At 48.0% G+C, this 14,358-nt stretch overlaps 1 protein-coding gene and 1 pseudogene across 1 annotated transcript; both read left to right on the top strand.

Annotated features, from left to right (window-relative positions):
* The first annotated feature begins 3,417 nt into the window (after positions 1 to 3,417).
* LOC123135695 (GDSL esterase/lipase At1g09390) lies at positions 3,418 to 6,880 on the top strand. Its single transcript, XM_044554873.1, has 4 exons — positions 3,418 to 3,904; positions 4,665 to 4,850; positions 5,779 to 5,933; positions 6,025 to 6,880. The coding sequence occupies exons 1-4, from the start codon at positions 3,535 to 3,537 to the stop codon at positions 6,544 to 6,546; spliced, it is 1,233 nt and encodes a 410-aa protein (XP_044410808.1). The 5' UTR covers positions 3,418 to 3,534; the 3' UTR covers positions 6,547 to 6,880.
* A 2,304-nt stretch (positions 6,881 to 9,184) lies between these two features.
* LOC123140376 (uncharacterized) lies at positions 9,185 to 9,323 on the top strand (annotated as a pseudogene).
* Positions 9,324 to 14,358: the final 5,035 nt, after the last annotated feature.

Genomic DNA, 14,358 nt, shown 5'->3' with positions numbered 1-14,358 from the left:
TCTTAAGAATATATAAATAGTGAGACCTCTCATCATGAGTAAACAGGGTAGCTATATCATTCAACTTGGTAAGATGTGCCACAACAGTTTCAGATTCAAGGGCATAAAAAGGATCAGATTCAACTAAAGTAATAATATCAGGATCAACAGAGAATTCATAATCCTTATCAGTAACAAAGATAGGGGAAGTAGCAAAAGCAGGATCGGGTTTCATTCTAGCATTAAGAGACTGCTGCTTCCATTTAGCTAATAATTTCTTAAGATCATATCTATCATTGCAAGCAAACATTTCCCTAGCAGCTTCTTCATTCATAACATAACCCTTAGGAACAACAGGCAATACATAATCATTGGGGGAACGTTCATCATCACTATCATCAATAGCATCTTCAATATTTTCATTTCCCCTAACTCTAGAAAGTTGTTCATCAAGAAATTCACCTAATGGAAAAGTAGTATCACGCACAAAAGTAGTTTCATCATGCATAGCAGAAGTGGCATCATCAATAACATGCGACATATCAGAATTCATAGCAATAGCAAGTTTAGGTGTCGCAAACCTACTAATAACGGAAGGAGAATCTAGTGCAGAGCTAGATGGCAGTTCGTTACCTCCCCTCATAGTTGAGTGCAAAATCTTGGTTTTAGCGTCTTTCAAGTTCTTCATAGTGATCAACAGATATAAATCCCAAGTGACTCAGAGAATAGAGCTATGCTCCCCAGCAACGGCGCCAGAAATTAGTCTTGATAACCCACAAGTGTAGGGGATCGCAACAACTTTCGAGGGTAAGGTGTTCAACCCAAATTTATTGATTTGACACAAGGGGAGCCAAAGAATATTCTTGAGTATTAGCAGTTGAGTTGTCAATTCAACCACACCTGGATAACTTAGTATCTACAACAAAGTATTTAGTAGCAAAAGTGGTATGATAATAAAAGTAACGGTAGCAAAAGTAAAGATAAATGTTTTTGGGTTTTTGTAGTAGTTGTAACAGTAGCAACAGAAAAGTAAATAAGCGAATAACAATATATGAAAAGTTCGTAGGCAATGGATCAGTGATGGGTAATTATGCCGGATGCGATTCCTCATGCAATAGTTATACAGAGGGTGATATAGAACTAGCTCCAGTTCATCAATGTAATGTAGGCATGTATGCTGTAAATAGTCACACGTGCTTATGGAAAAGAACTTGCATGACATCTTTTGTCCTACCCTCCCGTGGCAGCGGGGTCCTAATGGAAACTTAGGGATATTAAGGCCTCCTTTTAATAGAGAACCGGAACAAAGCATTAGCACATAGTGAATACATGAACTCCTCAAACTACGGTCATCACCGAGAAGTATCCCGATTATTGTCACTTCGGGGTTGTCGGATCATAACACATAATAGGTGACTATAGACTTGCAAGATAGGATCAAGAACACACATATATTCATGAAAACATAATAGGTTCAGATCTGAAATCATGGCACTCGGGCCCTAGTGACAAGCATTAAGCATAGCAAAGTCATAGCAACATCAATCTCAGAACATAGTGGATACTAGGGATCAAACCCTAACAAAACTAACTTGATTACATGGTAAATCTCATCCAACCCATCATCGTCCAGCAAGCCTATGATGGAATTACTCATGCACGGCGGTGAGCATCATGAAATTGGTGATGGAGGATGGTTGATGATGATGACGGCGACGAATCCCCCTCTCCGGAGCCCCGAACGGACTCCAGATCAGCCCTCCTAAGAGAGATTAGGGCTTGGCGGCGGCTCTGTGCCGTAAAACGCGATGAAACTTTCTCCTTGATTTTTTTCTCCCCAAACGTGAATATATGGAGTTGGAGTTGACGTCGGTGGAGGTCCAGGGGGCCCACGAGATAGGAGGCCGCGCCCTAGGGGGGAGGCGCCCCCCTGTCTCGTGGACAGTCTGTGGGCCCCCTGGTATTGATTCTTTCGCCAAAAATTCTTATTAATTTCAAAAAGTGCCTCCGTGGATTTCCAGGACATTCTGAGAACTTTTCTTTTCTACACATAAAACAACATCATGGCAGTTCTGCTGAAAACAGCGTCAGTCCGGGTTAGTTTCATTCAAATCATGCAAGTTAGAGTTCAAAACAAGGGCAAAAGTGTTTGGAAAAGTAGATACGTTGGAGACGTATCACGCCCCGTATGGTGCATTAGTCCGGGAGTCGCAACCGCATCGTGGTGGACGTCCGCGGCTCATACCAGGATGGATCCGTCATCGATCTGACGTCCACCGGCACCCAACGGGTTTCGGGCTCCGATGATTAAGAGTAGGGCACTGGAGACGGCGGCGCCTTGAGTCCCATGAGCCGGCTCGTGTACCATGCCCTACTCTACCTTGCCGGTCGGACCAACACTCTGAGGGGCCCAGCTAGCCGCTGGACATGGCCACGGCTGAGCCGGACGAGCGGGGAGCGGAACCGGACGAAGCTCCGCTGTAAGAAGAAGAAGAGGCAAAAAAAATTATGGCATCGCTAGTCAACTACATATGCGAAGCCCACAGACAAGGTGGAAACACTTAGGTGTGTGTTGCATGGTAAAAAAAAATTAAATCCCTCCCCCCCCCCCCCCCCCCCAAATCCCCTTGGGACAGGGTGTAACCGAACAAAGACTTGATAGGGTGTACACGTGGTTTCCATGGTTTGGTGTCAACAAGGTAATGGCCCACCTCCCTGCAAAAAAAAAGGTAATGACCCACCTCCGCGGTCAGGGGGTCAAATTGGAAGAAAAATTATGCCCAGTCCCACAACGTGAAACTCAGGGGAGAGGGGGGCGATTGGTTTAGAGAGGGTAGAACGTAGGTTTACGTAGGTTGATTACGTAGGTCTAGCATTATTGGTCAAATATAATGAGTTCTGTCTTAAGATGCTGAGTTTACAGTAAATGTGAGGAGAAAATGACAGGGCCCACGGCCGCGGGCGGCACGTAGAGGACGCGGGCGCAGCGCCGCCCACCCCTGTTGCCCGTGGCGCGGGGAGCCAGCCCGAGCCCTGACAGGACTCCCATGAATGGCCGAAAGAAGCCACGCTACGGCCCCGCTGGCTGTCGTGTACGATGCCGATGCGCCGTCGCCGTTGCATCCGGTGGAAGCGCGACACGAGAGCCACTCACTGGTCACTAGCCCGCTGCCCCCCGCATCCGCATCTCACCAACCGCCCCTATCTTTTCTTGACTCTCATGCACCTCGCGCCGATGGCGAGAGTATTATTATTCATTGCAACACGCGCGCGCGCATCCATCGCCGTCACCTTTACTTTTCCCGACCCCTCTTCTCCGACGCGGTGCGTGACATGACATGCATCGCATCGCCCTCCCTCCCTCCCTCCCAATGACACGAAAGAAGCGAAGGCGGGCTCCATTCACGGACCCGTCAACCGCCTACATATACATACACGGGTACACAGCCACGCACACACTTCTCCAGCCAGAGCACGGAGCCGGCAGCTAGCTAGCCACTCGGGTCGTCCGTCGTCGGGTGTGCGTGGTGAGAGACAGAGCAAGAAGGCAGGGAGATGAACGGCGGAGGGGGCGTGGGCGCCGGCAAGATCAGCCTGAGGCTGCAGTACTACGTGCTGCTGGCGGGGGTGGGGGCCGTGTTGCTCGTCGGCTGCCTCAAGTACATGCCCGCCGCAGCCGTCGTGGCGGCCGGCTACGGGTCCTGGGGGAGCGGCCTGGCCGTCGCCACCCGCGCCGCGGAGCCGGACGCGGAGGCTGCCACCAAGAGGTCCCCCGTGGTGATCTTCAACTTCGGGGACTCCAACTCCGACACGGGCGGCATGGCGGCGGCCAGCGGCCTCAACATTGCGCTCCCGGAGGGCCGCACCTACTTCCGCCGCCCCACCGGCCGCCTCTCCGACGGCCGCCTCGTCATCGACTTCATCTGTGAGTCTCTCATCCCCCACCCTGCTTCTTCTTCTCTCTCTGCTGCGACATGGGACTTTGCTGGGAACAGAGCGGCCATGTTTAGGATAAGGCAGTGGTGGGTGAATTTTATTTCAATTTTTTTTTGGTGAGGAAGGGAAGAGTAATACGCACATGGGAGGTTGGATCGAGATCCAACGACCGGGAGAGCTGCCATGAAACCTTAATAAAATTCCACGAATACGTCCAGGGATCAATGTAAGCAAAATACTTGGCACTGCTGGGGGAACAGTTCTAAACACCAAAGCATCATTACAAGAAAAGCAATTAACCAAATCAACGATTTCATCTAGAACCAATTAGGGTGCTACACTAGCTAGTGTCGGTGTGCAATGCACTGACCCAAACAAACGAATCTTCAAAGTTTATTCTCTACACACAGCACAAATGGGGACTTCTTTTCTGAAGCTTTGAAGAAAGGGCAGCTTCAGAGTAGCATAGCACCCTAAGAAAAGCAAAGAGGAGATCTTAAACCATCTTCAAAAGCAATTAAGTTAAATTAAGGGAAAGGGACGGGCATTGTGAGAAAAAAAAAGGTGAAGAGGACGCACGAATGCGTGTGCCGACAAGCAAATGGGACATCGCTGTAATGGGATCATAAAGGCGATTTATGCGGCCACTCCACATGTACGCTTGCGCAAAGGGAAGCCATTGCGTCAAAAGTATTTGCACTCCACTCACTCATGGGCAATATCATTTTTTTGACGATGCCATGACGCAGGTGAGAGCCTGGGCACGCCTCATCTGAGCCCGTACCTCAAGGCGCTGGGCTCCGACTTCAGCAACGGCGCCAACTTCGCCATCGGCGGGTCGACGGCGACGCCGGGGGGATCCCCCTTCTCGCTCGACGTGCAGCTCCATCAGTTCCTCTACTTCAGAACCAGGTCTTTCGAGCTGCTCAACAAAGGTTTGCCTATCCTTATCGACAACTTGTTTGCACAAACGTATGAGCTGATAAAACTAGTACAACAACAGAAACCACGATTTGTCGTATGGTGAAAATTTGATGGAGGAAACAAAAATACTCTATCTTATTTCGCGTCTGTTTGCTTCGGCTTAAATGTCGCTTTTGGAAGAACGAATATTTTAGCTAGCTAGCTTGTTGTGTAAGGTTGTTGTGTTGAGTTTTGACTTAAGCAGAAGCCACGTCGATGGTCCCGAACTATCCGAAGATGCCTATTGCCCAACATATGTTGTGTATCTTAGCCTCGGCTCATGTGTCGCTTTTGGAAGAAGAACATTTTAGCTAGCTTATTACGTAAGCTTATATTGCGCTGAGCCTTGACTTAAGCACAAGCTACACTCATGGTCCCAAACCATCCCAACATGTTGTGTGCATCTGCATCTAGCACAAGCTACGCCAATGGTCCCAAACTACCCCTAGATGCCTAACATATGTTGTGTATGTTAGATTCGGCTTATGTGTCGCGTTTGGAAGAGGAACATGTTAGGTTACTTATTATTGTGCTGAGCCTTGACTTAAGCAGAAGCTACACTGATGGTCCCAAACTGTGCAAGCATATGCAGTGTACATCTCCATCAAGATTATTATTATTATTGCTGAGGAACATGTTTAAAATTAAATCACATGTTCCCACCTAATTCACAGCTGGTAGTCTCTAGAGGAATAATGATTGATGCAGACATGACAACCGCACTGCACGCGTAATTTGTCCTGTGAATAGTTCGTGTCTTGTGTCATGACAAAATCCAAGTCCTAAAGAATAGTTGAGTCTGCTGTCCAAGCAGAGAAAGTGGAAGGATAATAATCTCTCCGACGAAAAGTAAAACCATTGTAGTACCTTGATGGCTGCTTGTTGTGAGATGTGATGCAGGCGAGAGGACGCCGATCGACCGGGAGGGGTTCCGGAACGCCATCTACGCCATGGACATCGGGCACAACGATCTCTCCGCGTATCTTCACCTCCCCTACGATCAAGTGCTCGCCAAGATCCCCGCCATAGTTGGTCACATCAAATTCGCCATGGAGGTAAAAACATGGTTGGCCCCCTCTGTATTTCAGTAAATCTCCATTGATATGTGGTGCAAATAATGGAATCGATCGTCATACGTACCTGCAGACCCTGTACGCGCACGGGGCGAGGAAGTTCTGGATCCACGGGACGGGGGCGCTGGGCTGCCTGCCGCAGAAGCTGTCCATCCCCAGGGACGACGACAGCGACCTCGACGGCAACGGCTGCCTCAACAAGTACAACAACGTGGCCAAGGCCTTCAACGAGAAGCTGGCCGAGACCTGCAATCAGCTCCGGCAGCGCATGGCCGACGCCGCCATCGTCTTCACCGACCTGTACCCCATCAAGTACGACCTCGTGGCCAACCACAGCAAGTACGGCGTCGAGAGGCCCCTCATGGCGTGCTGCGGCAACGGCGGCCCGCCCCACAACTACAACCACTTCAAGATGTGCATGTCCGGGGAGATGCAGCTGTGCGACATGGACGCCAAGTTCATCAGCTGGGACGGCATCCACCTCACCGAGTTCGCCAACGCCATCGTCGCATCCAGGCTGCTCACCGGCGACTACTCCAAGCCCAGGGTCAGGATCGCCACCCTCGTCAACTCCACCGCGCCTCACGATGGCTAGCTAGGCTTGGATCATTCGTCGTCTGTCTAGATCTGCCGGTGCCATTGATTTGATTTGAGTTGGTTGGCATACCACATTACCACTGCCAGAGATGATGAGAATGTGTGCATGATGCAGCAGATGAGTGAGTGAGCTGACAGCAATCTTCTACGGTGTCTCTTTTCTGATCAAGGCTCGAATGAGTGAAGGAGAGAATGTAGTGAGTTGAGAGACCAAGAGGGAAGATTCATGGCCGACGACTTAAGCAAGGCACATTTGACTGACGTGTGTGTAAATGTAATTCACTTTGAAATTTGATCAAGGAATTGATGGAGTGCACGGTTTTCTTCCTGTATATATTTGGTCTGTTGCCATCCATCTTGCCCCTTGAGGTGTTTATTGTTATTTTGAAGAGAGGTTTTATTGGGAAATTGGTGCCTACTGTTTGGCATATCTACTGCACGAAAAATCAAATTCAGTATCTCTTCAGGACTTGTTCGGTTAAGCCCACGTTAGCAGGGAAACAAAAAAAACACCATGAAAACCAACCCCTCACATGTGCTGTTGTTCGGTTGCAGGGGATTAGTTCACATGTGGGGTGTAAACCCTCTTCAACAACACGACCCAGAGAACAACAGGTATGATGAACAACTAGAACTCATTTTTGTAGGAATACATAAGCATATTGGTCTGTAGCAACATTCAGACAGAACAAACACAAGTTCAGCCACAACCAAGCCAAGCGGACGACAGTTGTAACCACTACAGCGGATGCCGACCCTTGCTGATAACATGCATCGCTCCTACCGCGGGCGACGGTGTCAGCCTTCTTGCCACCACTGATGAAGAGGAAGGGCGGCACTGGCTCGATGTTGTATGTTTCAGCAGGACCCTTTAAATTTTGCAATAGGAATCTGCTAAATGGCAATAAATTTGGACTTGCAGAGTACTGTGGTAGAATGTAGGCAATCATTTCAGGACAACAGAGATTTAGCCTGAAAGCCACTCCTATCTCAGAGAAGCATATAAACTGCTTAGCCTAAAAGCCACTGCTGTCACTACAGTAAAACGCACAAGTACAGAGGTTGAGGGGCTCTGAACTGAATCGTGAACTTAAGTGCAACTATTTACGTGATAAAAGTTTCTGTACACGTCTATTTCCAGGTCCTAGAATATTTTGGCTCCAACTATCTTCTTATTGCGACAAGCGTACAGCAAGAGATCCACAGACAGAGCAGCAGCATACAGTTCTGAGTTTTAAGTTCCAGGACAGGCGCACACTGCCGTTCGTAAGCCAGAGATGTGATTCAGCATTTGTTCAAAACCAACACCCGCATATATACCAGCACGTACCACGTATGTGCTAGTGTAACTAGCCGACGATGTTTACAAAGTTATTTTTTCTGAATGTACAAGTGGTTTGTATTTCTAACGATTTGTTATAGTCAAATGACCAGAACTGCACATGTGCTGCTAAAACGCACACGTTTCTGTGAAAAATGGTCAAGTGCATCTCTGAACTGACATCATGGTTCAATATTAGCTTCTACCTACACATCTAAATTAAATAAGCAGGTTAGCATGCCATTTATATAAAAAACAACACTACAGCAGCTCTAAATTTCCAACATCAAGAATATAATATAATTTCAGAGATGTATGGTTCAGATTGTGTAGTCAGCAATCAAACACATTTTCTTGCAGCTATATGTATTTGCTAATCAAGCATTTTACTCTTCTGTCGGTTTCTAATCAGGAACCCCTGTTTTTCGTTTACACCAAAATCTTAAATCAGTGTGCGGCCATGTATGTTAATACACCCAGCCAATAATCTGAGAATATCCAATCAAGAATCTGAATACTCTTCCCCACATGCATCAGACAATGTTAAACAACGTGTTAGTCAGGTCCATTGGGGCGCACCAGTGCACCGGTTCGGTTGAGTCAGGTTTACCTTAGATAGATTGAGGTTATTAGAGTATATGGTTGTAATCTTTTCATCTCTATCTTATCTCTTTCTTCCTTGATCTCCAAGATGTAATCTCAACTAAATTGTATGCTTATCAGGGATACGCCCCTGCCTATATTAACACGAAACCGTCGCCTCGAGAGAGGTACGACGTTCTCCGCTTCTTTACATGTTATACAGAGCCACCTCTATCCATCGCATCTAGCAAAACCCATCTCCAGCCATGTCGTCCTCCTCAAGCACCGTCCAGGCCTCCCTTGGGCAGGTCGCAGAGAAGCTCACCCGCACCAACTACGTCATGTGGCGTGCGCAGGTGACACCGCAGCTGAGGGGAGCTGGCTTCTTCGGCTACGTTGACGGAACCATACCATGCCGGAGCCCGTCAAGTTCCTCACCACGAAGGACAAAGATGAGAAAGAAGAGCAAACTCCAAACCCTCTCCATCCGATCTGGTTGGTACTCGGATACTTGCTTAATACCCTCACCAAAGAGGTCCTCGTGCAGGTCACTTCCATAGCCATGCCGCACGAGCTCTGGGCAGCTCTTGATCACATGTTCTCGTCGCAATCTCGAGCTCGCATCAACAACATCAGAGTTGCACTCTCCACGGCGCAGAAGGGGACGCAGTCTATTGCCGCCCACTTCGCCCACATGAGGGCACTCGCAGATGAGCTCGCAGCCGCCGGAAAGCCCATTGATGACGATGAGCTTGTCTCCTACATCACCGCCGGCCTCGACATGGAGTACTAGCCCCTCGTCTCCGCCAACGACGCCCGCACCGACACCATCAGCCTCGATGGCCTCTACGCCTAGATGAGCAACTTCGATCATCGCCTCGCCCTCTAAAACAACACCTCGGGCGGAGGTTTCAACTCCTCTGCAAATGTGGTCGCTCGCGGCCGCGGCAGCGGCGGCTCCTCACGCTATAGTGGTCCACAGCATGGCAAGGGCAAGCCACCAGTGGGCGGAAACAGCGGCGGCGGCAACTCCTCTCGTGGCGGCGGTGGCGCCAGTGGGCGGCCCAACAACAACAACAACAACAATCCTGACGCGCCGCGCTGCCAAATTTATGGCAAACTTGGCCACACTGCACGCGACTGCTGGTACCTCTATGAAGAGGATGGTGAGTCGTCTCAAGACGAGAAGGTTGCAGGCGCAGCAGATGGCTCCTACGGCATCGACAGAAACTGGTATGTGGCCAGCGGTGCAACCGACCACAACACCGGCGAGCTAGAGAAGGTGACGGTCCGTGAAAAATATCGCGGGCAAGATCAAGTCCACACTGCCAACGGAGAAGGTATGAGCATTAGCCATGTTGGTCATTCAGTAATTAAAACTCCCCATATACATATTCGTCTCAGAAATTTTTTGCATGTCCCTAGTGCCTCGAAAAATCTCCTCTCAGTTCATCGCATTGCCATTGACAATCATGTATTCCTTGAGTTTCATCCGTTTTTCTTTTTGATCAAGGATCAGGTCACGAAGAAAATCCTGTATCGAGATAGATGCATTCGAGGGCTTTACCCGTTGATTCCGGAGCTTAGGAGATTGAATAAACAAGTGTATGGTGTCACCAAAGTCTCTTCAACACGATGGCATGATAGATTAGGACATGCATCTTTTTCCTTAGTCGAACATTTGCTTAAAAAGAATAAGCTCCTGTTTGTTGGTAAGCGTGATTGTGAAACAGTTTGTGATTCATGTCAACGTGCTAAGAGTCATCAGTTACCTTATCCTGTGTCTACAAGCATCTCCACTAAACCTCTTGAACTCATTTTTTCTGATGTTTGGGGTCCTGCTCCCACCTCCGTTGGTAGACACACCTATTACGTAATCTTTATCGATGACTTCAGCAAGTACACTTGGATCTATCTTATCAAAAACAAATCTGATGTGTTTCAAGTTTTCCGCAACTTTCAAGCACTAGTAGAAAGAAAGTTTGATTGCAAAATCTTAGCTCTCTAATCTGATTGGGGAGGGGAATACAGAAATCTGAACTCCTTTCAGCAAATTGGCATATCACATCATGTGTCATGCCCCATGCTCACCAGCAAAACGGGTCAGCCGAGCGCAAGCACAGACACATAGTTGAAGTCAGCCTGGCTTTGCTCGCTGCTGCATCCATGCCTTTGAAATTCTGGGATGTGGCTTTTCTCACCGCAGTCCACCTCATAAACATGTTGCCTAGTCGGGTCATCAACAATGAATCTCCAGTAGAACGCCTCCTTCACACCAAACCGGACTATACATCATTGCGAATGTTTGGGTGTGCGTGTTGGCCATATCTTCGGCCGTACAACATTCGTAAACTCATGTTCCGATCAAAGCAGTGTGTATTCTTGGGTTATAGTCCACAACATAAGGGTGTAAAGTGTCTTGATGTATCAACCGGACGCATCTACATTTCCCGTGACGTTGTGTTTGATGAAACTATTTTCCCTTTTGCACATCTCCACCCAAACGCCGGAGCCCTTCTCCAAAAGGAGATTCTACTTTTACCGTCTCATCTTACCGGTCTTGATAATGGGGGTGTTTTAACCACTAATGATCAATTTTTGGCTAATCCTCTTACTAATGATGGCCTTGAGTCTTGTGATGCAACCGAAAAAAACTGCACAAAAAATGGTGAAGAAATCAGCCCAAATCATCATTTTTATGCTCCCTGGACAAAACATCAGCAGCATCGGAGCAGATCCTCCTCGGGATCCGGGTGCATCTCCCTTGGGATCTGTCCCCTGTCAGTCTTCCGTGTTATCCCCCATGAGATCCGCGCCGACCGTGCTAGGTCGATCAGCCTCGAGCCCCATGCCGCTTCACACAAACAACAACCTAATGGACCGCCAGGCAACCGCCCCGCGCCAATCCTCCAGCGCCACAGGGCGCCATCTCGAGCCGCCCGCGCCTGGCCCCGCGTTTGGCCCTGCGCCTGGTCGGTTTGGCGCCGACATCCGTTGCTACGTGCAGCGTCCGTCACGACGGGACGATGACGCAGACTCCTGCGCAGATTCTGCCCCGACCGCTCCATCATTGGCTCATCATGAGTCTGCATCTGATGCAGTCACAGGTGCGGGATCTTCTACGGCGCCTTCTGTTGGGGAACGTAGCAGAAATTCAAAATTTTCTACGCATCACCAAGATCAATCTATGGAGATTCTAGCAACAAGAGAGGGAGAGGATGAGTGCATCTTCATACCCTTAAAGATCGTGATGCGGAAGCGTTACAAGAACGCGGATGAGGGAGTCGTACTCGTTCAACACACGTACAACCCGGGGACGGCGCCTCCGCGTTCAACACACGTACAGCCCGGGGACGTCTCCTCCTTCTTGATCCAGCAAGGGGAGAGGAGAAGTTGAGGGAGATCTCCGGCAGCACGACGGCGTGGTGGTGGAGCTTGCAGTTCTTCGACAGGGCTTCGCCAAGCACTACCGAGGAGGAGGTGGAGTTGGAGAGGGGGAGGGCTGCGCCAGGGGCAAGGATAAAGCTCCCATGCACCTCCCCACTATATATAGGGGTCGAGGGGGCTGCTTTCTTGCCCTCCAAGTTCATTGGGGCGTTGGCAAAGGTGGAAGGAAAGAAATCCCATCATTTCCTTCCCCACCGATTATTATCCCCCCTTTTTAGGGATCTTGATCTTATCCCTTCGGGATATGATCTTATTCCTTCTAAGGGGGGATCTTGGTGCACCTTGACCTGGGGTGTGGGGCCTTGTTCCCACTACCCACGTTCATGTGGGTCCCCCCATGCAGGTGGGCCCCACTCCGGAACCTTCTAGAACCTTCCCGGTACAATACCGAAAAATCCCGAACATTTTCCGGTGGCCAAAATAGGACTTCCCATATATAAATTTTTACCTCCGGACCATTCCGACACTCTTCGTGACGTTCGGGATCTCATCCGGGACTCCAAACAACATTCGGTAGCTGCACACTAATTCCCATAATAACTCTAGCGTCACCGAACCTTAAGTGTGTAGACCCTACGGGTTCGGGAATCATGCAGACATGACCGAGACAGCTCTCTGGCCAATAACCAACAGCGGGATCTGGATACCCATGTTGGCTCCCACATGTTCCACGATGATCTCATCAGATGAACCACGATGTCAAGGATTCAAGCAATCCCGTATACAATTCCCTTTGTCAATCGGTACGTTACTTGCCCGAGATTTGATCACCGGTATCCCAATACCTCGTTCAATCTCGTTACCGGGAAGTCACTTTAATCGTTCCGTAATGCATGATCCTGTGACTAACTACTTAGTCACATTGAGCTCATTATGATGATGCATTGCCGAGTGGGCCCAGAGATACCTCTCCGTCATCGGAGTGACAAATCCCAGTCTCGATTCATGCCAACCTAACAGACACTTCCGGAGATACCTGTAGTGCACCTTTATAGCCACCCAGTTACGTTGTGACGTTTGGTACACCCAAAGCATTCCTACGGTATCCGGTAGTTGCACAATCTCATGGTCTAAGGAAATGATACTTGACATTAGAAAAGCTCTTAGCAAACGAACTACACGATCTTGTGCTATACTTAGGATTGGGTCTTTTCCATCACATAATTCTCCTAATGATGTGATCCTGTTATCAATGACATCCAATGTCCATGGTCAGGAAACCATAACCATCTATTGATCAACAAGCTAGTCAACTAGAGGCTCACTAGGGACATGTTGTGGTCTATGTATTCACACATGTATTACGGTTTCCAGTTAATACAATTATAGCATGAACAATAGACAATTATCATGAACAAGGAAATATAATAATAAACATTTTATTATTGCCTCTAGGCATATTTCCAACAGTCTCCCACTTGCACTAGAGTCAATAATCTACTTCACATCATTATGTGATTGTAATGAATCCAACACCCATGGTGTTTGATCATATCTCGCTTGTGAGAGAGGTTTATTAGTCAACAGGTCTGAACCTTTCAGATCCGTGTGTACTTTACAAATCTCTATGTCATATTGTAGATGCAGCTTCCACGCGCTACTTGGAGCTATTCCAAACAACTGCTCTACTATACGAATCCGGTTTACTACTCAGAGTCATCCGGATTAGTGTCAAAGTTTGCATCGACGTAACCCTTTATGACGAACTCTTTTACCACCTCCATAATCGAGAAAATTCCTTAGTCAACTAGTTACTAAGGATAAGTTTGACCACTGTCATGTGATCCATTCCTGGATCACACTTGTACCCCTTGACTGACTCATGGCAAGGCACACTTCAGGTGCGGTACACAGCATAGCATAATTTAGAGCCTACGTCTAAAGCATAGGGGACGACCTTCGTCCTTTCTCTCTCCTCTGCCATGGTCAGGTCTTGAGTCTTACTCAATACTAACACAGCCAAGAACTCCTTCTTTGCTGATCTATTTTGAACTCCTTCAAAATCTTGTCACGGTATGTGTTTGTTTGAAAGTACTATTAAGCGATTTTGATCTATCCTTATAGATCTTGATGCTCAATGTTCAAGTAGCTTAATCCAGGTTTTCCATTGAAAAACACTTTTCAAATAACCCTATATGCTTTCCAGAAACTCTACATCATTTCTGATCAACAATATGTCAACAACATATACTCATCAGAAATTCTATAGTGCTCCCACTCACTTCTTCGGAAATACAAGTTTCTCATAAACTTTGTATAAACCCAAAATCTTTGATCATCTCATCAAAGCGTATATTCCAACTCCGAGATGCTTACTCCAGTCCTTAGAAGGATTGCTGGAGCTTTGCATACTTGTTAGCATCTTTCAGGATTGTCAAAACCTTCTGGTTGTATCACATACAATCTTTCCTAAAAAAAATCGTCGAGGAAATAATGTTTTGACATCCTATCTGCAAGATT

Source organism: Triticum aestivum, chromosome 6B, assembly GCF_018294505.1.
Source record: "Triticum aestivum cultivar Chinese Spring chromosome 6B, IWGSC CS RefSeq v2.1, whole genome shotgun sequence".
Lineage (NCBI taxonomy): Eukaryota > Viridiplantae > Streptophyta > Magnoliopsida > Poales > Poaceae > Triticum > Triticum aestivum.
Note: the sequence above shows the minus strand (reverse complement) of the source record. Positions and strands in the feature narration are given on the sequence as shown.